Consider the following 26,281-nt stretch of genomic DNA (forward strand, 5'->3'; position numbering starts at 1 on the left):
TATTTTCCATTCATAATTTATAGCTTATGCATTTGCTTTAAGCTTCTCAGTTGCTATATTGTTTTACACACATTTAAGGCTTTTGTCAAAATGGACCATGAGCAACGATCTCTGTAAACATACTAATGTTGATTAATCCATGTTGTCGCAATTGATGTAAGGATGATTTTACATTTACAGAGATATTAATTCTGTATGATTCTAAAGCACATGTTTAACCATAACCATAGTTTCCATCAAAATATTTGTCATGGTAAATTTCTGGTAAAGATTATAAACTGTTCCTTAATTGCTCTTTTCACATTACTTAGTGAAGTGTTTCTCTATCCCATCAGAAACGAGAGGGAATACTTCAGTCTCGGCAGATCCAGGAGGAAATTACAGGCAACGTAGAGTATGTTTTTATTTTTAATTCATTACAGGCCTTGCAAATAAAAGAGTAACACGTAGGATATGTTAACATTAACACAATAGTTAGTATTAGTTAACTCTTTCCTCGCCATTGACGGAAATTTCTGGCAATCCATGTTTTCATTGTTATACGGTAGGGGGCGTTATTATGTGACTTCTGAAAGAGTACTGAATCTCTGGATCAAAAACAGGTGAAAAAGAAGCAGAAACAAGAGATAGAAACATTGCTTACGCACATGTAAAATAACACGATCATCAAACAGCATATAAATCAAAAACTGCCTAATGTTAATGAATGAAATGTTGAATATTTATTACAGATTTGTATACATTTATATAACAAAATATTCTGGGGGCCATGAATGTTTTGTTAAAATGTTCAAAAATGCTGACGGTGGCCGGCAACTTTTTTTTGTGGTGGGAAAGAGTTAATGCACTAACCTACCAGTGACCAACAATATATTTTATAAATTAACAATAACCAAGAAATAAATTCTACTATATAATAGGCTACTCTTAAAGTTGATGATATTTAATGCACTAATGTTAATCTATAGAACCTGCTATAAATGCATTTATAATGCTAAAGGCTCCAATATACTTCAAGCAAAATCGAACTTGTGTGACATCATTTCGAACAAAATCAGGCCAAAACGAAGTTTGTTTGGTGTTCATTTCAGGAGTTTGAAACAGCTTGCCAAAGCTCTGGCTCGAAAACATCTTCAAACTATCCATTGGTCCATTGCGATTAAGTAATATGTGTTCTCATCTCGTGCAGTAGAGGTAGAAGTGGTTCAGTCAAAATGCTGCATGAGTAACTGCATGAGAGGATAATATATGAGCCGTAAGTTTCCTGCTGACATGTTGCAATACTTTTCTTTGGTTTTTAATGCTTTATTTAACATCACAACCGACTTAACAAATAATAGACTCTGAGTCAGATACACAAATTATTACATTTTGACGTCACTACTGGGAAATAACCTGATTCATTAATAAAGTCATGTAAACGCAGTTTACTTGCATTGTCAGGTTATTGGTTTGCATGTAAACCTGGACAACAGGTTATTTCAGTAAGCAGATTTTTGTGAGTTATCGGCGTACTGGTGTGCATGTAAACATGCTCACTGACACTGTTTTTTCATGTTTAATACTGTAAAGCTGCTTTCTATTGTATAATGTGCTATATAAAGAAACATGATGCGACTTTACTGGACTGCCATATTGTAATGAGCTTGTGTAAACATATCCATATCGCTATAGATGCTTTCTTAACTGCTGTTTTCTCACTGCTGTCATTTTAGTTGTTTATTTTTTTACTGAGAGGAAAGTGAAAGCACATAATTACATATTCATATAAATGTCGCTCTCAGCAGTGTAGACGGCGTGGGATAATCGCTATCAGTAAATCGCTGGTCACGTATATTTCGATTTCTTTTTACCACTAAGCGAAAAAGAAACTTTGCCGTGAGTATGTTGGGCCTTAAAGGGGATCTAAAATGCCCCTTTTACAAAATGTAATATAAGTCTCTGGTGTCCCCAGAATGTGTTTGTGAAGTTTCAGCTCAAAATATCCCACAGACCGTTTATTATAGCTTGTCAAATTTGTCCCTATTTGGGTGTGAGCAAAAACACGCCGTTTTTGTGTGTCCCTTTAAATGCAAATGAGCTGCTATTTCCAGCCCCCTTTCCAGAAGAAGGCGGAGCTTTAACAGCTCGCGCTTCGGTTGCTCAGCAACAACAAAGCTGGAGAATCTCACGCAGCCAAAATGAGGATTGTCAGTAACGGTGTTCAGCCTTACATTGTTCAAACTGATGGAGAGACTCAGGAAGAAGTTACAAATTTTAGAATGAAACTGGACATTTTTGAATGATTAGTGGATAAATTTATGTAGTGGCTGTGGAGTTGATTCAACTCATCGACTAGCATGTGCTGTCATGTTAATCTTTTGTGCAAATCCAGCATTGAATTGACCCTCGTTTGTGAAGCAGTCCGGTGTAAAATGACGGCATGTCAACAACACTCTACTCCAACAACTCTTACTCTTCTCTAAAGCAGCCCAACATGGCCTCACCCCCTTTGTTGCGTGTTCTCGGGGGCGGGGTTTATGTAAATTTTAGGGTTAGTGATGTCACTAACCCGGGAAGAAGCTTGTTGTAGTCTCTACCTGCCGTTTGTTGTAGTCCTTAAACAGATTTCTGTAAAAGAAAATACCTCCCTTTGCATTGAACTTTGAGCGTCGTAACTTTGCAGATGTTGTTTATGCTCAAACAGCAACATTAAACACTAACTAAAGGTAAAAAAAAAGGTAACAAAAGGTAATACCTTTTGCAGGACAAAAAATAGAGTGGCTTTATGATGCAGTGACATGCCAGTCATGGAGCAGTGGTGTACAGGGTGTGTGTGTGTGTGTCCATCGTGAGCTGGTTCCTCCTGCTTCTGAGCAGCTTTGCAGTGGTTCTAGAGGTTGAGCAGCAGGGCTGTTGCTCTGCCAGCTCTCCACCACTGCTGCTGATTAACAGCGGTCCAGCGGGCTCAAGTCAGCTTGGGAGATAAGGCAGAGAGCTCCTCGGGCAGCAGCTGCTGACACATGCCTCTGCCGGGGCAGAATTGACTGTGGAGACGAGCCGCTGCTGGGCAGACGTCCACTAGGCCAATATCCTGGAACCCAGTTCTGTTTGATCGGCCCGCTCCTGGGACCGGAGCATCCCCTTCCCCCTAATCTTTTTGTTTGCCTTTCATCCTGGCACTCTTGATACATCCCTCTGAATTTGGTTATTATTTTGCCATTTAGTGACTGTTTGTAAAACCCTTTCATTCAAACATAAATGGATTGTTAGTCTCTTTTTTTTTGCTCAAATAATTGAAACAATAATGCTTTTTTTTCCCCTTCCCCATAGGGCATTGTTTGGAAGATATGGTGTGTATTATTATGTTTGCATACATTCAATTTTATTTACAGTGGCCCAAAGAACATTTTTAAAAATGTATGAATGCCACTGCATTAGATATTTAGGTTTTTTTTTCTGATAAAATCTATAGATTAGCATGAGAAATTTTAGAACAGATTTAATAAGTGTGAACAAAAATGTATCATGAAGTAACATTACATATGTAGTATACTAATATGTAGTATAATTATTTCCAAAATATATAAAATCAAACTTTATATGGACAGGAAAAAATAAAGTGGTTGGGGCAGCAGAATTAGAAAAAGTAAAACACAATGAAATACATGTTTTAAATGATAAACCTGTAAATTGAAACAAAAGTATTTGGATACTTTATTAGTGTCATTCATAGTTGATGTGATGTACTAAACCTGAGGAGAACTGCCTTCATACATCTGCTAAAATCACCTTGAGACCAGTTGAATTCAGTTCTGAGAAAACTTGATCTTCTGTATAGATTTAGTGTCCAAATATGATTTGGAGCCACATTTAACATAAAATTTGACTCTGTATAAGTTTTCTAATGCCTCCCACGCATGAGCAATCATGTCTTATTTTACTCTAACAGAGCGAGACGCCTTTGATACCCTTTTTGACCATGCGCCAGATAAGCTGAATGTGGTGAAAAAGGCAAGTGCAGATTACACACTATTTCTTTAAGTTTTACACACTGAGATCTTTGACTTTTGACTCTAATCTCTTGGTTTCTTTTTTTTTTTACAGACTCTTATCACATTTGTGAACAAGCACTTAAACAAGTTGAATCTGGAGGTGTCGGAGCTGGAAACTCAGGTAACATGATCACAGTAGAGAGTCATATGAAAATAATTAAAAAATGTACATAAAAATTCTGACTTCTTTTCTCAGACAGATATAAAGTCACAATTGTGACTGACTGACTTTACAACACACAATTGCCACTTTATATCACGCAATTCTGACTTTATTTCTCGCAATTCTGACATTATAACTCACAATTGTGACTTTATATCTCGCGAGTCAGAATTGCGAGATAAAAAGTCGCAATAACCTTTTTTATTTTTTATTCAGTGGCGGAAATGAGCTTCTATAGAGTCATGCATATCCAAAAACTGAAATCGTAATGTTTTGTGAATCCTCCCAGTTTGCAGATGGCGTGTACCTGGTCTTACTGATGGGACTCCTAGAAGGATACTTTGTGCCCCTCTATAACTTCTTTCTCATCCCTGAAAATTTTGATCATAAGGTAAATTACTGTGACACTATAGTTAATAATGAAAAGATTTTGAGACATAAAAATGGCTTATTGAACAAAAAAACAATGTAGGGAGGGACTGTATTTTATTAATCCATCAAAATTTTCAAGCTTCAAAAAGTTTGTAAAGGCATTGTAAAATCCATATGAATCGGGCAGTTTAATCCAAGTCGTCTATGAACACTGATCAATGTACATACATAGAGCACATCAAATATGGTTAACGGAAGCTCAACCGCGCATGCTTGACACGCAAAAACACCTCATTGGATCTTGCGCTTGCATGACACGCGATAAAGAACCTCAAACAAGCACGTTTGCACTTTCATTTTCCATATTTGATGTTCTATGTATACGTGTTGATCAATGTTTATATGTGAATAAAAGAAAACAAACGAAATCCGTTCATCATATTATGTAGCAACGTCTCTTCAGATGAAATGAAACTGACTTGAGATGAGATGAAACTGCTTGATTCATATGGATTACATTTACAGTTACTTTTTTGATCTTTTTGAAGGACAATTGGACTGTGCAACACTGTCACTGTGCCGATCGGCCAGTGCTAGATCTTTGCCAAAGTTTATCCTTTGCATGTGGTTTTAAGCCTTGTGAATTTAAATATTCAAGTGCAAGAAAACATGAAAGAGAACTCAATTCTACTCAATATGTGAGAAGTTCGCACACATCCATAGCGCAAGCCCGGAAAGCAGCGTCTCAAGACAACGTGCAAATATTGAATGGGAGTTGTCTTTTGCTTCTAATTCACACAGACTTACATTAAAATGGCCGTCCTGGTGAGTATCCTTGTAAATATAGTCGGTTATGTCGTAAATGAACGTAAACAGCTGAGAAATGAAACATTTGTGTAACAGTATATTTGATCCGTGCATCTCTTATAGTGACAGCAGCCTAATTATTCCAGCTGCGCGGCTGTCTGCGTTTTAATGTTAATCAAACAAAAAATCGCTCGCTACTCTTGACAAAATAACTTTTGTAACTTTAATAAGGATTCATATGTTTTTAATTTATACAGTGAAGAATATGCAGTGTCATTTTACATTTGTTTACTTTATTTCTATACCTGAAAACTACTGCTAAACCAACCTAAAAAGCACTGTTTATTTCATATGTATCTTTGTTCTGTTGTATTTATGTATTCATGTAGGCCTGCTGAATGTTAAATGGATCCAATCCATGTTCATTAGAAATTATTTGATGATGCAGCAATAAACTAGCTAGTATAACTTAATTCATGTGTCTTTGCTAATTTAAATCATGATTAAAACACTATTTTAATGACAAAACTTCAAAAAAGAGAGCAAGTGACAAATGTCGGTATCGGAATTGGCCAATAATTGTTTGTTAAAATCGGTATCGACCCAAAACAATCCTATTGGCGCATCCCTACATCCGCACATTCACGCAGAGCTGAAGCACAACCGAAACAATGTTCTTATGCAAAATGCAGACAGTATTTTTATCTGCTTGAGGGTCAGAAGTTACATAGTGTACCTTTAAAGATTACAAGGTCAAAAAACAAAAAAAAATTTACATACACAAACAAATCATTCATAATAAGACCAGTAAAATGCAATGACAAAATAAGGTCATTTTTGACTTTATGCTGACTTTAATACTTCATTAATGTAAATATTTTTTTAAAGGAAATCCTATATATTTTCTATGGAGAGATATATAACAATGGCATTTTAGTGTTTTAAAATTGTTGTTGATTTCTCATTGTCATTTAACCACAGTGTTGTTTGCATTTTATGTATTAGGTGCACAATGTTTCATTTTCCTTTGAACTGATGCAAGATGGCGATTTGGAGAAGCCAAAGCCCAGGCCAGAAGGTGATATTAAACTTCTTTCAGCATCTCGCTCTACTGGAGATAATCTAGAGATCCTTGTAATGAACAAAGTGCTTCTGTTTTGTGTTTCACAGCTCTTGATTTCTAAGGAACAGTCATGGCATGTTGCCTGATTGCAGTAGTTTATTGTAGTTAAGAAGAGTTGCCATGTGTATCAGTTGAATTGATCTCCTCATTGCCTCCTCTACTGTTGCTGTTGAACTACTTGAATGAGAAGCTAATCAATGCTTTGCTTTACTCAAAGGGTTTGTTGAGTGCCTCAATTGCATGCTGCATCTACAATTGCATTTTCATTTCTCTGCAGCAAAGTTCCTCTGTGTAATCAGAAAGCTTAAACAACATCTGGTTAATGTGGCGCAGATGATCTAACTGAGAATATGCCTTATGGGCGGTTGTTACTAAATGAGGTTTGATGCAAAATACATTGATAGCAAAAAATGTGTTGCTGTTAATTATTAGTGGTGATCGCTAAGGCAAGCATAGCTATTATTGCTCATTGTAGAAACCAGTTAGAGACCAGAACTTGATATTGATGTGTGTGTGGGCTCTTTTTACTTGGGCCAGTGAGCAAACACCTAGCAACACCCTAACAACCACTTAGACTCCCTTGTGAACAAGACGTGTGCTTAATTGTACTGAATGTGCACATGTAGTGTACTTCAAATCTTAAAGTTTTTTTTTTTTTTTTTTTTTTAAATGTACTTGCAGATAATATAATATTGAAATATAAGGCCAATGTAGTGTACTTACAGAGTGCACTTTCATGACCATGTTACTTAATAAACATAAGCACAATTTTAAAAAAATGAACTTCATAATTATAATGTCTAATTAAAAGTTTTAAAGTACACTTTTAATTATTTTTATAATCTTCTGTCATGCTTTAAAGAAGTACACTTATTTTGCTGTATTGACTAACATACTAAAGCACATTTAAAGTGCTATTAGATTTAAAGTGAATATATTTTAAATATAATAAATTGCATCATTATTACAAATGTGTAATTGTAAATATATTTAAATACATGACATACAAGTTTCAATAAAATTACATTAAAATATATTTTAGTATTCCATAAATGCTTGTCAGTACATTCAGCTGTACACCATCTTTCAAAGACGGTAGTATTATGAAATTACAAACCGAATTCCAGAAATTTTGGGACGTTTTTTTAAATTTGAATAAAATTAAAACTAAAAGACTTTCAAATCACATGAGCCAATAGTTTATTCACAATAGAACATAACAAATGTTTAAACAGAGAAATTTTACACTTTTATCCACTAAATGAGCTCATTTCAAATTTGATGCCTGCTACAGGTCTCAAAAAAGTTGGCACGGGGGCAACAAATGGCTGAACTAGCATGAAATTTTGAAAAGATTCAGCTGGGAGAACATCTAGCAACTAATTAAGTTAATTGATATCAGTTCTGTAACATGATTAGCTATAAAAGGGATGTCTTAGAGAGGCAGAGTCTTTCAGAAGTAAAGATGGGCAGAGCTGTGAAAGAGTGCGTAAAAAGATTGTGGAACACTTTAAAAACAATGTTCCTCAACATCAAATTGCAAAGGTTTTGCAAATCTCATCATCTACAGTGCATAACATCATCAAAAGATTCAGAGAAACTGGAGAAATCTCTGTGCGTAAGGGACAAGGCCGAAGACCTTTATTGGATGCCCGTGGTCTTCGGGCCCCTTAGACGACACTGCATCACTCATCGGCATGATTGTGTCAATGACATTACTAAATGGGTCCAGGAATACTTCCAGGAACCACTGTCGGTAAACACAATCCGCCGTGCCATCTGCAGATGCCAACTAAAGCTCTATCATGCAAAAAGGTAGCCATATGTGAACATGGTCCAGAAGCGCCGTCATGTCCTGTGGGCAAAGGCTCATTTAAAATGGACTGTTTCAAAGTGGAAAAGTGCTCTATGGTCAGACGAGTCCAAATTTGACATTCTTGTTGGAAATCACAGACACCGTGTCCTCCGGGCTAAAGAGAAGGGAGACCTTCCAGCGTGTTACATATCAGTGTACTGTTCAAAAGCCAGCATCTCTGATGGTATGGGGGTGCACAAGTGCATATGGTATAGGCAGCTTGCATGTTTTGGAAGGCACTATGAATGCTGAAAGGTATATAAAGGTTTTAGAGCAACATATGCTCCCCTCCAGATGACGTCTATTTCAGGGAAGGCCTTGTGTATTTTAGCAGGATAATGCAAATTACATACTGCAGCTATTACAACAGCATGGCTTCGTCATAGAAGAGTCCGGGTGCTGAATTGGCCTGCCTGCAGTCCAGATCTTTCACCTATAGAGAAAAATATGTCAAAGATGACCACAAACTCTTCAAGCAGCTGGAAACCTATATCAGGCAAGAATGGGACCAAATTCCAACACCAAATCTCCAGAAACTCATTACCTCAATGCCCAGACATCTTCAAACTGTTTTGAAAATAAGAAGAGATGCTACACCATGGTAAACATGCCCCCGTCCCAACTATTTTGAGACCTGTAGCAGGCATCAAATTTGAAATGAGCTCATTTTGTGCATAAAATTGTAAAATTTCTCAGTTTAAACATTTGTTATGTTATCTATGTTCTATTATGTATAAAATATTGGCTCATGTGATTTGAAAGTCTTTTAATTTTCATTTTATTCAAATTTAAGTATATTATTTCTATTATAAGAACTCTTTTTAAAAGTATGTTAAAGTGTCTTAGCACAAAAAGGCTTAACAAATTAGACACATGATGTGCCTATAGACTTTTTTTATCAAAATAAAGATTTTATGTTAATATTTATATGGATGTATAAGTGGACTTGCGGTGTGACATATGTTACAAATATTCCATTCCGTGTAGTCTGTCTAAAATAATAAAAATGCTGTTTGTGCAAAAGTGCTGTTTAAATAGTTTTAGATTCAGCATAACTTGTCACACTGCAGGACACTTTCAACTTTTTAAAAGTATTTTGAGTCAACTGTTGGAAAACTGGGAAATGTTGCTCCAACATAGATGATGGTGAGTTGTGCTCAAGAATTTTTCTTCAAATAAAAAGTCGTTAAAGCATTTTAGAAGCAGCACTTGACATTAGCAGTTGAGATGTCAGGTATGTTGAGAGAGAGGAAAGATCATGTTTTATATTGAAATGAACACCTCATTACATACCTCATGTTCAGATCATTTGTGTCTCCTCAGACATTGTCAACTGTGACCTCAAGTCCACATTGAGGGTCCTCTACAATCTCTTCACCAAGTACAGGAATGTGGAGTGACAGAGAAGCAGCAATACATGCAGAAATTGCTTGATTTAATCCACCAAAATGCTCAGTACAGAGAGATCACATCCTTATCAGTATTATCGTGCTGTATTCTTTTCTATATTTATTTTATGTTTGAAATTGAGCCTAAACATATCTTTATTCAGTCTGAAAGATATTTAGCAATCACAATCTGTTTACCTATTTATCATTAATTTTTTATGATGAATGTGGTAATGGAAATATGAAGATATGTAAAATGTAGAAATGCACATTGTAGTCTATTTTGATATGAATGCATTTTGTGTGCTAGATTAAAAAAATTCCTTTAACAACATTTAACCCACGGGAAAAAAATGAACTCGTGGCAACAATTAAAAAGTAGCCCAATTCAGCTGGAAACTGTGGACTTGGCAACAGTGTACAGAATCAAAATTAATTATTTCCCTGTATAGCTCAAACAGCAGACCATGGCACCGCCAAGCAACGGCAAGGTCATGGGTTTGAGTCCCAACAGGGAATGCATGAACTGATAAATTGTCTAACAGAACACAATTTATGTCACTTTGGATTCTTTGGCTTCATCTACCAAATGCGTTTAAATATATGAAGTATCTTTTTTATGATAGCAGAAATATAATATAATATGTGACCTATTCTTTCAAATGGACTGAAAACAGTTGGACTGTGGGAGAATTATATTGATGTATGAAGGATGTTTGCTAGATTAAGAAAGTAGCAGGGGCATTCAATTAAAATAAATTCAATTAAAAGGTCACTGAAATAGTTTTTGCTGTAGAGGTTTAAAGTCACCATGAAATCAAAACTTACAATTCTTATTTGTTTTATGGAATATTGCTGTTTTTATTATTAAAGATTTGTCCAAGTACATTTTTTTTTTTTTTTTTTTTTATTTTATTTATTTGCCCTTGTATTCTTTAATCAAAATAACTTCAACTCCCTCTTGTAGTGACATCAGGATACAGGATAAACAAAAACAAAAAAAACAAAAACAAAAAAACTTAAAAAAAATAAGCTGTATACAATACATTTTAAATACATAAATGAATTTTAATGTAAATGTTAGAAATATTGGTTAACACAGTTTTATTATATGTTTGCACACTTATTTTTTGTTTTTGTAATATGTTTTTTGTAACGTTATAAACTGTTTTGATGTTTTTGCCATTTGCAATGGTTACTATTTACTTGTTTTTATATGTGTAATTTTTGGTGAATTGTATTAAAATCAGTTTGGGTCACTTTGACCTGCAAACATCATGACAACTCTCTAAGTGAATTATTTCAACCAGCATTTCACAAGTTCACACTTACATATAATTAAATAGAGTAAAGGTTATGCATATTTGGCATGCTGTCCAAGGGTTGGGATAGGAATAGTTATAAGTGAGGAGATGGGGTGGTGGAGGGATGCTGGAAACCTGTAATAGAACAGAGGTAAGTCTGCTGTATATATACCTCCTGATGCTAACTGAGTTGATTAACTGAATAATTATCTGAACGTGCTCCTCCCAAACTTTGTTAGTAAAACCTCATTTATTGACATGCATGGGGCATGGAATATACATAAGCTTGATTTTGGCAGACGACTTCTGCTACGCTGCTGCTGAGCAAATACAAGGATTTGTTCAGCTTAGTCAAAATATCAAACAAGAAACTGTTAGAACCCCCTCAACAGATCTCTGCAGGTGGTACTGGGGTGGAGAAGGGATAGACAGAGGGGGCGTTTCAATCAGCTCCCTAGTTCAGTAGTCAGGGCACTAATCAGGGAGTCAGCCATTTTAAGGGCTGTCTCAATCTCAGAATCCTTTAAGTGCACTGAAATGTTCGCTCCCTAAAAAGTCCCACAATGCACTGTGAAAACCAGGGAGCATCGATGCTCACTATGTTCCATTAACGGAAGTTCTGAAGTGTGAAACAAAAATCATGTGAGCCAACTCACTAGACATAATGACGCGATAGATGTTTTTAAAAATACAAACCATTATTTTATTATATTTCAGCATAAACATACATCACTAGACAGGTAATGAACATAATCTAACAAACATTTATAATTTATTTATGGATGAAATGTTGCACGTATATGTAACAAGCAAAGTATTTATCATAATGCACTTTAAATAACGTTACAAGTAATGTCAGAAAGATATCAGCTCTGCTGTTGTTCATAAATACCACTCATGATGTTGTACAATGAGGATGTTGTCATGTCCCAGAAATCATTTATGGTTATTCACATAACCCTGGTTCCCTGAGATAACAGGAACAAGCATTGTGTCAGTTCGCTGACACTTATGGGGAAAACTCAGTTTTCTCAGAATCCTTCAGGGAACCAGGGTTACGTGAGTAACCATAAACGTTCCCTTTCAATACGGTTCACTCACCTTGCGTCAGTTCACTGAAGCTTATGGGGAACTTAATCCGATAGTATCATGCTACAATCACAGAACGGAAGCCGATCTGCGAGCCGACAGCTTAGGGGTGCTCAGTTGAGGTCCCCATGATGAGCTGCATAACAACGGTGCTTGAAGAGCAGGGATGTCCAGGTTGTAAAATTTAATGAAAGTTGACGGTTGCACTATCGCATGCACTATCGCATCCACAATCCATCTGGAAATCCTTTGTTTCGAAACTGGCAGCCCTTTAGTGCAGCCTCCGAAGCTGACAAACAGCTGCTCTGACCGAAGGTCAGTTGTCTCAAGCAGCTCAAAGGGAGGGTCCTGAAGTGCCCTAAGGACTGTGGAAAGGTCCAATGACGGGACCAAGCACGGGCGGGGAGGATTTAACCTCCTAGCCCCTCTGAGAAACTTAACGACCAGGTCGGATTTCCCAACCTATTGGCTGGCCACCGGGGTGTGATTCGACATGATGGCTGCCACGTATACTTTGAGCGTGGAGGGGTCTCCTGCAGAAATATGAGAACTGACACAATCTCGCATTTAGTGTGTTCTAGTTTCCAAGATAAGCATTAGCTTGAGAAAACAGACCATTTTTGGGCATAAAGGAGCCTTGGGGATAGGGGTCCTCACCTCAGAGACTCCGACATTATCATAACTTCCTGGGGAAGGCCTGGCGACTTCCATCGAGGAGGGAAGGCATAAAGGTGCAGACGAGGCCATTTCTGGGCCAGTGCATCCATTTCTTTCGAAAAGTATATCTGACAATGGAAGTTCTCTACCATAGTAAAGAGATACACATCCACCTGACCGAAAGTGCACCATATCATGTTGAGTCTCCATTTCCCCGGGGGTGGTCTGCTGTGTGACAACATGTCTGCTCCTATGTTTGAGGAGCCTGGCATGTGAACCGCCCTCACTGAGCAGAGGTTCCTCTGTGCCCATAGGAGAAGACGACTCATCAGTCTGTGCAGAGGGCAAGACCTGAGACCTCCTTGGTGGTTTATAAAAGCAACCACCGTCCTATTGTCTGAGTGGATCATGATGTGATGACCTCTGAGTTCCGGGTCGAGCCCCTTGAAGGCCAGAATCACAGGCATCATTTCTTGGCTGTTGATGTGCCAATTTGACATAGGGGCCGCCCGTGAGCCGAAAGCTATTCTGCCGTCGCACAGGGCACCCCAGCCCATCTAGGAGGCATCTGTCATGACCACTTTCCTCCTGGAAACCGAGCCCAGCGTTACCCTGTCCTGGTAAAAGTGGGCTGATTTCCAAGGAACCAAGTCTTTGATGCAGTCGAGGGTCACGTTGAGGGTGTGTCAGTCCGTGCGCCACACACAAGGTGGGACACGGGCCTTCAACCAGAATTGGAGTGGTTGCATGTGGAGCAGGACCAGTGGAATGACTGAGGAAGCTGTCGCCATGAGGCCCAGCAGCTTCTGAAACCTCTTGAGGGGGAGAAGAGTGGGTCTTGAACGAGGCCACCATGCTCCTGATTTCCAGGACGCGCTCCTGTGAGAGCCAAGCCTGCATTTGATTAGTCGAAGACCGCCCCCAGGAACGAAATTTGTTGGCTGGGGAGCAGCGAGCTCTTGCCAAAGTTGACCCTGAATCCCAGGATTTCTGGATGGTTGAGGAGCAGGGATCTGTGGGCACATAGCCCCCTTTCCAGTTGGGCTATAAACAGCCAATCATCAAAGTAGTTGAGTATGCAGATTCCCGTCTGTCTCAGAGGGGAGAGAGCCACATCTACACACTTCATAGAAGTACGCGTAGCAAGAGAGTCCGAACGGAAGGACTGCATATTAGTATGTCACCCCCTCGAACGTGAATCTCAAGAACGGGGGCTATCTTTCAATTCAGTTTAATTCACATTTATTTGTATAGCGCTTTTCACAATACATATTGCTTCAAAGCAGCTTTACAGGGAGTGCATGTCAACATTACAGTTTAGAGTAGTCTGTTATCAGAGTTGACTGTGTCCAAATTATTTAATTTCAGAAATGTACATATATAATCACGCAGTTAGCTAACAATGTAATAATTTAGGCAATTTAATTTACAGTCACTGTTAGCAAATTAATTTAAGGTAGAAACAATGAGCTAATGGAAGTAATGAATACATGTTAACAATAATTAGGATATATAGCTATATTTGGAATGTGCATGTTGATCCAGAGTTTGCGTCACTTGAAGTCCTCGCAGGAGTAGGCGTCATCTCTTCACAGGTGTTGGTCATCTGAAGTCTTGATAAGAGGCTGGAGCTGAAGCTGATGTACTCTCTAGTCACCTTGGCACGGGCGTCCCAAGATAAAACAGAAAAGCAAATGGAGAATAATTAGCGTAGCTGCTGTTCATAACATTAGGCAAAGATATCTGGATATGAAAGTAGGCGTCTTTGAGATCCACTGATATAAACCAACCCCTGGGGTGAATTTGCGTGAGGATTTGTTTCATAGTTAACATTTTGAAAGGCCATCTCATGAGAGCACAATTCAGACATTTCAGATTGAGGATGGGTCTGAGGCCACCATCCTTCTTGGGGATGAGGAATTAGTAACTGTAAAAGCCTGACTCGCTGTGTTCTGTGGGAACTCTCTCCATGGCGCCTTTTTCCAGCAGAGACTGAACTTCAGCTCTGGTGACATGAGAACTGTCATCTGAGACCGAAGTGTGAATCATGCCCATGAAGTGGGGCGGTCTGCGAGTGAATTAAAGCGAGTAGCCTCGTTCTATAAATCCAGTTCAACTCTGGGGATGGCTTCCCATGCCCGGTGTCGAGTGGCAAATGGTACTAAGTAACAGTGAGAAGGGGTTTTGGTGCTGATGGGGGCAGGCCCAGAACCAGCAACAAACACATTATCTCCAGCGCCCTGAACTGAAGAGGGGACTGGAAAACGGGCATGCTTTGAGGGTGGTCCAGCTTAGGCAGGACTTAACCTTTTCCTCCTCCATCCTGAGGCATCAGGACTGCTTCGGATGCTCGGGGTCCAGCTCTAGCTTGGGGCGAGGCCCCTGATGCTTCAGAGACGGGTAGCGTTTGGTCGGGTGGAGGCGTGACTTGACTTGGGTCGCTGCTAAGTCGACTGGGTCGTCTTGGAGTGACTGGAGGCAGTGGAGGAGCTGGCTCTTTTTGGCAGGAAGTGACGCATAGCCTGCGATGACTTCTGGGCTGTAATGTAGTGTTCCACAAAGCCGTCCACCACAGAGCCAAACAGGCCCGACAGGGAGACAGGGGAGTCGAGAAGAGCGGCCCTGTCAGTATCCTTAATCTCAGTAAGATTAAGCCACAAGTGGCGCTCCAGCACCACTAGGCTGGCCATTGCGTGGACGATGGCTTGGGCGGTGGCTTTGATAGCTCGCAGGGCCAAGTCAGTTGTGCTGCATAGCTCTTTAAACATCGCCGGGTCAGGTCCAGACTTGTCCATGTCATGGAGAAGTTTGGCCTGGTACACCATTATACACCAAAGCACAGCCACTGTATGCAGTGCGGAGGCGGCCTGGCTATCAGATAGCGGAGGGCGGCGCCACGGCTTTCTTGAAAAGGTCAAAAAAGGTCAGTTGTCAATATAGGGTGGCGATGTATTAAAAAAGCACAGCTCACACAAAAGTCACTTTCAACACAGCAAATTCTTTAAGACCATGAACGTGACCAAAATTTGCTTAGGGAACTTTTGCCAAATTTACAGTAATGGTTAGATTGGTTTAAGGCAACAATATGTGGAGTGGTGAGACAGAAAGGAATTTTTCTTCCAGTGCAGAAAGCTGCACATTTAGTAATTCCACAGAAAGTCTCATACTGACAAGCATAGAAGTATCGGAGCAGTCATAAAAATTGTAGGTTGTCTGCCTGTTGGTCCTTTTTTTTTTTTTTTTTTTTGTGAAGCTATAAAATTGCAGACCCGCAGTGCAGTCTGTCCGGCATATGAAGTGTTTCGAAAAATAATGTTCTCCCTATCATATACTTTGGCTGGTGTTAAGTGCAGGTGTTAAATACGAAACATGTGTTTAGGAGTGTCTGCAACAATTGCCTTTCGATAAACCTTTGTTCTGACGCATTCTCTGCCGCCCCATTATCACTAGAGGTAGGGGATTTAGTGGCGAGTGTGTCTTCATCAGAGAAGCGCCTTTGAGAGCAGAAATAACAGAGAAGAACACCTGTGCAATCGAGCGTCCTGCGCGAAGGTGTCCTGAATTGTGGTGTCCCCACCATTAGCAGCCCGCTGCAATTACCTTCCCCTGAGTTTCCTTCTGATCCCTCCCTTCATAATATCAAACAAGACCATGAGCTCGTTTCAGCTTCACTGAGCCAGAACTGCTGTTTACTTACAAATACAAAGGGGTGAGGCGAGGAGCCACGGAAATAGCTGCTAAATGCTTGACTCTCACTGGCCAAGCATCTGATCTGAGCTTCTATTGATTTGTACTAAAGATCCTGGTCATTACAAGTAATTGATTCCAGCATCTAAGCAGTGTCTTTAGAAGATTATTAGAATGCCTCTGGCTTTTATTCCCACCAGAGAGTGCTTCTGAAGCTTTTTACATGTTAAATTTTATTAACAAGCTTGTGTTGGTAGAATAGAAATTGCAATGGGCTAGTGTGTTTAAACTTTTTTTTTTTCATAAAATGGTTAGTTTAGGTTGTTTGCTGATTTAGGTAGCAGTTTAGGTGCTTGGTCCTTGTGTAGCACGACCCTTTAAAGGAGTTAGCATTTTAGCATTTACAGTTCCATCGTCCTGAAGTCAATGGTTTTTTTGAATGGCTTTTTGGTTAAATGCCTGAAATAAGGTCTGTGGTGAACACAAGCTCAAGATATTTTCACATTTTATTCTTCAACATAAAATACATTTGTAATACCTTCTTTTTTTTTTTTTTTACTTTTACTTGTCTCGAAAAATGCAATTCCTAACAAGTGGCTAAATGGGACTACAGAAGTTGTTGATATATTAATCAAAAAGAAGCAGCTTTGAATTGATACAGTATGTTTTCATAATACATCAAGCTTATTGTTCTTTTATCTCAGAAGATCAAGGAAAATTAGATTTCTGATGATATGATAACTTTTATGGAAAGCTTTTGTGTTTTTGTTTTTATTATGCATTAACTGTTTGTGAATGTAGTAATGGCTGTGTTGCCTGGACAGAGAAATTGACATTTATTTTTAAGCAAAAGACAATGTCAGCAAAACGCGTCTTTTTTTGGACTTTGGACTTTTGACAGCTTCAAGGCTTTCGTGAAAACTATAGATTGTACTTCCGCATTTTTGTATCCCCACCCAAGGACAGTTGAATCAACAGAGGGCTATTAACAGTAGGTTTATCACTGAAAATTGTATCGTACTTTGTCTATGGCAACAGCTTTCTTACCTGTATGCAGCAGCGTTTTGCTTCGGAGTGTTGGCCGGAACTGAGGCAACGGCAGTTTCTTTCATTTTTTCCCCCCTCCTTTTAGCCTAAAACACTGTGTTCATTGTTATCCAGGTTTAAACGATGACTACAAACATGGATGTTTTTCAAATTGTTCTTCTTCAGGTGTTCTCTCCATATTTACAATTCTCTTCTCTTCTTACGATGCTCTGGATCCTTCACTGGAAACCAAGAGTAACTCACTCCCGCTAAACATTTACGCTTTGAATTCTTGCACCCGGGAACAATACAAGTCGACACCATGACTAAAAGTTTGCTAAGAAGTATTTCCTACTAAAGCAAGGCGGCATTACACTCTGGTCAAGCACATCCATAGCAGACTGGGAATGGCCATGGACGGCAACATGCCCAGTGCATTATGGGTGTTTAAGTCTTCCTACCGATTGGGCAAAACGGAAGACAAACACAAAGTTCTGTCATGAAACTCTAGATGGCGCAGGCTTATAAGTCCTTTACTCAATCTGCTTGCAATCACATCATTCTCTATTGGGCACAGCTGATTGGTTCCTGCTGTATCAGTTGCAGCGCACTTTCAGAAACCCTCACCTTCCCCAGCTCCACCTGTATAGATCTGCTACGAGTAATTCATGTATTGTACAGCAGCACCATGTCTCACTGCAGAGTGTCGTGTATGTATTGGAAGTAGCAAGTCCTGTACTTGCTCTGCAGCAGCAGCGTAGCAGATCTATTCCACCAAGACCAAACAAATCAACATTGTCATAGCCATTACCATGCCAAACACTCTGAGAGTTGTCATGACAGAACTGCCCTTTTCTCTGTTTTCTGTAGTCATGTAGCACCGATTTTAAAATATTTTTCACCTTTCTACTGCATAGGCAGCCAAGTTTTATTGAAAACCCATTTGCCAGCGGTGAAGTACCACTTTAAACATGACTATATTCACAATATAGCACATCCTCTCATGTGTTATTGCTTAAATACATAAAAAATGTTCCTTTTAAAATGTGTAAATGAAACACTTGTAATTGCAAGCATAAGAAATTCATTTTTATGATCATTTTGCCACTGCTGTGGTTAATATAGTTGCTAAAACTCACTTTGTGCCATTTTCGTAGCCCTGTGTCACTGATCTAATCAGCCCTCACATCTGGTTTTAATCATATTTAATGGATAAGTTGTGCCAGAAGCTATTTCCAGTTTAAGATCGCTTTGACAGATCCTGTTTGTTTATGAAAACTCAGCATTGAGGGTTTAGGTATATGAAATGGAAATAAGTTGCTTAATTTAATTATTTCTTGCCAAATTGATGTGATGAATGTCTTAGTACAGATTTTCAATGTTTAAATAAATTTAAAGTGACACTGATGAATGGACTGTCATTAGGCGGAAATCTCACTCTTTCACATTTCACTTCGCTCCTCTTACATTAAACTAATAGCATGCTCTCAGAAACAGGGACAACACAAAAGAACAATATGATGTGCCCCTTTCAGTGTGCTGGTCTGTCATATAGCATGTGTGGCTAATCCTTTTCTGGCAAGGATTGGCTATTAAACCCCCCTTCTTTTCTCTCTTAGAGCAACATCAGCAGCAGAATATGATCATAGCTTTATTTGTTGCGTCCCCGCAGTGTGGGATTGTCACAATGACATGCCTCTGAGTACCAGGAGGACCATCAAAGGCAGTAGCCATTGATCCATATCTTCAAACACTGCATTACAGAATTGAATTAAAGAGACATTTAGTCCACAAACATTTGGACATCAAAAACCTCAGCTGTTGCCTGGAGACTAGGTTCTCAGCCAGAGCACAGCAGCGAGTGGTGGTACTGTAACACAGTGACATCTGAAAACCTCAGAGGACATATTCAAAGATGGTTCTTATTTTTTGTGCTAACACAGTGCATATGCACTATTAAATGCTCTATTATTGACATGTATTATACCTAAAATTGTGGCTTGTTGAGGAGAGGTGTGCTATTACTTTTCCAAGTGACTAAGCATTGCGGAAATTCCGTAAATCTAGAGTACACTGAAGGGACAAGGGAGGATTCACGTCATATCCAGGTGCTTGATGATGAGCTCTTTTTACTTTTGTTTTCCATTCATGGTTCTTTATATTGTAAAAATGTTCTTTATATTATTAAAATGTTCACACTAAGAAAAAAGGTTATTTTAATGTCGCCATGAAATCAAAATGGACAATTCTTATGTTTTATGGAATATTGCAGCGTTTATTATAAACAATTCATCCATGCACATCATTTTTTTAAATTCATGTACCCTCGTAATATTTAATCTAATAAATAACTTCCCCTCCCCTCCAAATATGTCTACTTCCATATTATATAGTAGGTGAAAACAGTATGTGAGTCGAGTAGTATGTCCGAAATTCATAAAACAGTAGGCGAAAAGTTCCTGGATGACCTACTACTTCCGGCGAGATTCTGAAGTGGACACTTTACTGTCCCATGAGGCCACGGGAGAGGATTTGTGAATGGAGGTGAAGCGACGCAACTGACTCTGTAGGTCACATGACAATGACAACATGGCGCATGTAGTACGTCCGGATTACATTCATACAATATAGAACATACTTTTTTAAAGGTCATGAAGTAAGTTTCAAACCAAATGTAGTACAGTATGTGATTCCTGACGCAGCACTCTTCTCTGATGACATGTTCACCGGCACGAGGGCGGGGCAACATGTCACTCACATGAGATCGACCAATAGCAAACCACAACCATCCAATCAAGCCCCACTATACATTTTTTCTTGTTCAAGAAGTTGTTTTGCTTGGATATCACAAAAAGATTACAACTTCCGTTTCATGGTGACTTTAAGAACTGTTCACTGAAATTTAGTACCCCCTGAGGAGTTTACCATCCTTCTCTTCCACTTAGACTGCAGTCATACCTTTACAATAGAGAAATGTACAATGATGGTAAAACCTAAGTGAGACTTTTAAATATTAAACTAAAACCGCCAGTAGGTGGCGGTAAGTCACTGCCTTAATGAGCGAGTCATCGAGTCATTCATTCATTCAGTAATGAAGCAACTAGCTGTATTTGAATCATTGAATGATTGACTCTCACGATTTGTTCAAAGCTGCAGAATTGTTCACGAAACACCAATGTGTGCTGTAGTTCTGCTGTGGTTTTCACTGGAACTATTATTACATTGCAAAATAAAGTAAAAACTGACAGCACTATGTGCAATCTGTTTGTTGACCTGTTGTATAATAATCATGTCAGGTTTGCAGTCATGTGGATACTTGGGAACAATTGCATTCTTGCTCGTTATCAACATTAAATACAAGAAGGCACCAAGAGGTTAGCAGCAGAAGCCCTTTAAGTCCTGTAAGTTGTGAGATGGGGCCTCCATGGATCGGACTTGTTTGTTCAGCACATCCCACAGATGCTTGATTGGATTGAGATCTGGGGAATTTGGAGGCCAAGTCAACACCTCAAACTCGTTGTTGTGCTCCTCAAACCATTCCTGAACCATTTTTGCTTTGTGTCAGGGTGCATTATCTTACTGAAAGAGGCCACAGCCACCAGGGAATACCGTTTCCATGAAAGGGTGTACATGGTCTGCAACAATGCTTAGGTAGGTGGTACGTGTCAAAGTAACATCCACATGGATGCCTTCTTCCCATAGTGCATCCTGGTGCCATGTGTTCCCCAGGTAAGCGACGCACACGCACCCGAGCATCCACGTGATGTAAAAGAAAACGTGATTCATCAGACCAGGCCACCTTCTTCCATTGCTCCGTGGTCCAGTTCTGATGCTCACGTGCCCACTGTTGGCTCTTTCGGCAGTGGACAGGGGTCAGCATGGGCACCCTGACTGGTCTGCAGCTATGCATTTTTGTTTTTGTTCGCATACCCCCTTCTGTTACCTCACGTACCCCCAGGGGTACGCGTACCCCAGTTTGGGAACCACTGTGACTATGGCATCGCTGTGAAAACCCTCTTCTGGAAGCTTTATTTTTAAGAGTGTGGCAACCATCCAGAACATCTGATTATTGTGGCAGCGAGTTTTGCACAAGGACTGCCCACATTTACTTTAGAATATATAAAAAATCTGGTTTCTTTTCAAGTGATTATTTATTGATGAATAGTTTCTGTTATTGTATGTAACACTGAATTCCCATACCACAAAATTCAAATAAGCTGCCAGGCGTCAAGATATTTGCTTCTTTTGTTTTTCACCAAAATGGTTTTAATTAAATTTTGATAACATTATTTCCACAGCAATTTTGTATGTCAATTATTACTCTGGTGTTCAGCAGAGGAATCTGATGAAAAGCAACATCAACAATATCAGGCATTTAATCAACATTTCTCAGTAATGAACTCTTTGTTTAAAGTAGCAGCATGTGTACACAGCTTCCTGTCCCTCTGATTAATTCTTTTATTTGTTGACCAGTGCCAAACACATTCCCACTGTCATTTAAAATATTTTAAATATTTATTTTTAGTTTATTATTCTTAAAATAGTATTAGAAATGCATGAGTACCGTGTGACCTGTGAGGCCTCAGCATTGACCACAAGGTGGCGACTCCATGTATACAGTATTCATCCTCATATTTGAACTGCAACTGGAATGCGTCCAGCTTCATACTGAAGCTCTTTTGTCCACGCAGGCATGTTATCAAAACGCATTTTAATTCAACGTGCAATCCGCGCCCAGCTGGATGCAGTTTAAAACGAATTTTCCATGCTGGTATCTTCTTTAAGTTGCTGCTGTGTTTTCATTTAATTGAAAGTGCTTAATTTCAAAGTCATTACCATTAAAGAGACATACCAAAATCTGATGAAAAAGCCCTATGTGGTGGCTTTGATTTAAGTAGAACCTCTCCCCCCCACTCCATGCTTTGATTGAAATGAAGCTCTGTGTTGTTATCAGTGAATGGTTCTGGCTGACGCGGCCCTTATCTCTTAGTAAAGCTCTGTGGAGAGGCTCTGAATAGGCAGAGTAGAGCTCTGCTGTGCACCTGGCCTCGCAGGGGCCCTTGATTACGTGAGGTCACAGGGCAACAGCGAAGTAAACTAAACCAGAGCCATACCACCTTGCTCCACCTCTAGCCCCCTGGAGCAAAAAGCCTGACACACTCCAGTCTTCAAAGAGCGCACACACACAAACAAGGCCTTTGGGCTTTATCTGCCCACATCAGATTACACCGCTGATAATGGACATGGAAAAGACGCTCAATCAAGCAAAGGAGCTACAGCTTGTTTCACGTGTTTGTTAATATCCGTTAAAGCCCCTGCAACTGAGCATTTTGCTTTCTGTCTAATTAACTAAAGAGTATATTTTGTAAATATTACTGATACTTTCATTTTTATATTAACAAACAAACCCCTTAACCTTAAAGGCCCGTTCACACCAAGAACGAGAACTATAAAGATATAGTTCTAAAAATTGTCCTAAATATAAAAGAATAGCAGAGTCCACACCACAGCCATAGCGATAACGATATACAGCGATCACTGATCGTTGGGATCCGATTTTTTTCCAGCCGTTGAACGATAACACTGACAGCCAATCAGAATCCATTCTAATTTAAGGGCTCGCGCATTTAAAATGGCGGACGACATTGCGGAGAAGTTAAAAGCTAAGGTCCAGAAAAAGCCACCACTGTTTGACAAGTCAAACCCCCTTTTTAAGGATACTTGAAAGAAAATGGATATATGGAAAACAATCGGTCATACCCTCGGAATAAATGGCGAGAAGTATTAACGATGAGATCATTATGCCATGCTAGCAAACAGTGTAAAATAAAATTACCTCAGGTATCCAGTGCTATCCTTTGAAGTTGCAGTGAAAAAGACTAGGCGTTGGTTTTATTCCACTATATTGAATTCGTCAGCTAAATTCGCTGTTAGATTAGATAGACTGCACTAGCTATTCACTCGAAACATAGCATGCTGAGAACATCTGCTGGTTAAATCTATGTAAATGCAACAAGAACAGCATAAAAAAAAAAAAGAAAAGAAAAAAGAAAGTTGCGCACACTTTGAAACCGAAGCGTGAGCTTAGAATAAACAGACCGTTATCATTCGTTGGTATGGACGCTAATGCAGTTATCGTAATAGTTATCTTTATAGTTACCGTTCTTGGTGTGAACGGGCCTTAAAGCTATAGTTTGCCCAGTCATTGTTTACTCACCCTCATGTTTTTTTCCAAAACCGTATGGATTTTTCTTCTTCTGTGGAACACAAAACATTCTTCAAAATATCTTCTTTTCACAGAGGAAAGTAAGTCATACTTTGGAGTGATGTGGATGTGTAAATGATGGCAGAAATTTCATATTTTAGTGAACTAGCCATTGTATTAAGCTTTGGAAGGTATAGGCCTAATTCTTCCTACATTGATCGTGCTACAGACATGAATGGCACCTGAATGATGAATGAAAAGTGCTCTTATAGTTATAACTGAGCTACTGCCTTTATTTATCTGTCCAAACACAACACAATGCATATATATATACACACATACACACACACTGTAAACCCTAAACAAAGATGGCAATATCCAAAATCCTTGTCCTTGTGGGGACATATTTTGGTCCCTATGAGGAAAACAGCTTATAAATCACACAGAATGTCAGAATCAGATTTTTTTTTTTTTTTTTTAATTTAAAAATGCAGTAAGTTTTCTGTGATCATTGTGTTTAAGGATTGCAGAATTGAATATACAGTTTGTATAAAAATCATTATGTCTATGGAATGTCCCCATAAAACCAGCGTGTGTGTTTGTGTGTGCGCGTGTTTGTGTGACATATCAGGACACAAATTTATATAATGACATTGGTATGACATAGGTATTACAAGGAGAGGGTGACTTATTAGGACATTACCCCACGTCCCCATTTTTCAAAAGACTTATAAATTATACAGAATGAGTTTTTTGAGAAAGTAAAAATGTGCACAGTTTCCTGTGATGGGTAGGTTTAGGGGTAGGGTTGGTGTAGGGCGATAGAAAATACGGTTTGTACAGTATAAAAAAACATTACGGCTATGGAATGTCCCCACTATTCACAAAAACAAACCTGAGTGTGTGTGTGTGTGTGTGTGTGTGTGTGTGTGTGTGTGTGTGTGTGTGTGTGTGTGAATTATTTAAATATTCACTTCAAATCTCAGTCATCTTATTTCAGCTGATAAAAAAAGTTTGGGAATACCAGTTTCAGAGCAAGTGCACGATATCCAACTCAATATCTGACTCACACAACTTTGTAAAAAACCACACTGGTGCGATTTTAGTCATACTAAAGCACAAAAGATGAATTATAGCTTTAGTCTGACTGAAAATCAAACTTTTAATGTGCATGTAAATGTACATAACAGAAAATGTGATACATATTTTAAAAAGACATCACAATAAATATTAAGGTCATTAAAAATAGTCTTTATTTATAGTAAGTTAACTAAATTATACAGTAACTAACAGTTTTATCTTAAGTAAGTAAATTCTATTATTATTTTATAGCTAATTGAGCTTCTGTTCATGGTGAAATTAAGTTGGCCAACATTGTTACATTTTTGCTTTTATATATATATATATATATATATATATATTGATTAAGTATGGTATGGCCTTTATAATAAATAATATTCTCACTTCGAATGAATGGTTTTGATTAATATTAAATCCAAATTTAAGGTTTGAACCAAACCATTAAAAAATAGAATAAACGTGGAATATTTTTTCAGTGCAGAGACTAAGAGACCACCAAGAACACCCTACAGAAATGGCTATAAACGTGCTAAAAAACACCTCAGAAACTGCATATAGTGCATATAGTTCTTCAAAAACTATTCCCGGAATGCATCCGAAATAAACTGAGGGGCAATTTACTTGCTTTATTTGAACAATTATATCCATTTTTATGAAAAGTGAGGGCAGTCCGCAATGAATCACCTGAGTTTAGCAGGTTATTTTCCCTTGATTTACCAGCAGCACCTCTCTGACACAGCCGCTCTCAGGTTTCCTGTGCATCAGGCGCTTTGTTCTGTAGCCACACCCAGTGTTAATTCAGGTGAGCTCTGTTTGTGCGCACTGGCTGTTTGAGCATATGGAGAGGGCTGTATGTGTGTGTGTGTGTGTGTGTGACACATGGAGGTAGACACCTGAGAGCGTGTTTTAGGCCTCTGATTTGTCCGCAGCTTCCTCTTTTGTGCTCGGAGTGATGTCTGAGGATACCGGTGCATGCATGCAAGCCACCACCAAAATACTGGATGGCATTATTAAATAATTGTTTATCTGATAACATTCTTTGGTGGAGGTTACTGTATAATCGTGTCTTTTCATAACGAACGTCATTCGGGTGTAAGTTTACAAACTCAAGATGCTACAGTGAGTCATCATATGCATAACGCAGTTTCATAACTAGGCCACGGCTCCACCAAATTGTGTAAGTTCTCATATTGTTTGCAATACATCAAACTGCGGTTGAATGATCAGCCTCGGGCATTCGTAGGGATTGCGAGAATATTGCTCAATTGTACCTTGTATGAAATTGATTGAATCAGAGTGTAGAATGCTGCATGAAGCTGGAGTGCTTATTGGTTTCTCAAATGAGCCACTTTATCATTTTATCTGTGTGCACCTCTACCATGCCATCATGAAAAATGTCATCTCATCCATACATTTACAGGCCGTGTGCGTGTTTCTTAAATTGTCCACGACACGAGCAGATCCACGTTCTGCACTACGGCGAGACGATTT

The 26,281-nt window shown here is 38.9% G+C and overlaps 1 protein-coding gene across 3 annotated transcripts in view; it reads left to right on the plus strand.

The window, feature by feature from the left end:
- parvab (parvin, alpha b) overlaps window positions 1-11,020 on the plus strand; it is a 29,034-nt gene extending 18,014 nt beyond the window's left edge. For all 3 annotated transcript variants that reach the window (XM_051900832.1, XM_051900830.1, XM_051900831.1), the window contains exons 7-13: window positions 336-394; window positions 3,313-3,332; window positions 3,932-3,993; window positions 4,087-4,155; window positions 4,487-4,588; window positions 6,382-6,454; window positions 9,678-11,020. In XM_051900832.1, the coding sequence (XP_051756792.1) occupies window positions 336-394; window positions 3,313-3,332; window positions 3,932-3,993; window positions 4,087-4,155; window positions 4,487-4,588; window positions 6,382-6,454; window positions 9,678-9,754 (462 nt within the window). In that variant the 3' untranslated portion in view covers window positions 9,755-11,020. The remainder of the gene's footprint in view (window positions 1-335; window positions 395-3,312; window positions 3,333-3,931; window positions 3,994-4,086; window positions 4,156-4,486; window positions 4,589-6,381; window positions 6,455-9,677) is intronic.
- The last annotated feature ends 15,261 nt before the right edge of the window (window positions 11,021-26,281 follow it).

Source organism: Ctenopharyngodon idella, chromosome 7 (assembly GCF_019924925.1).
Source record: "Ctenopharyngodon idella isolate HZGC_01 chromosome 7, HZGC01, whole genome shotgun sequence".
In the NCBI taxonomy this organism is placed as follows: domain Eukaryota; kingdom Metazoa; phylum Chordata; class Actinopteri; order Cypriniformes; family Xenocyprididae; genus Ctenopharyngodon; species Ctenopharyngodon idella.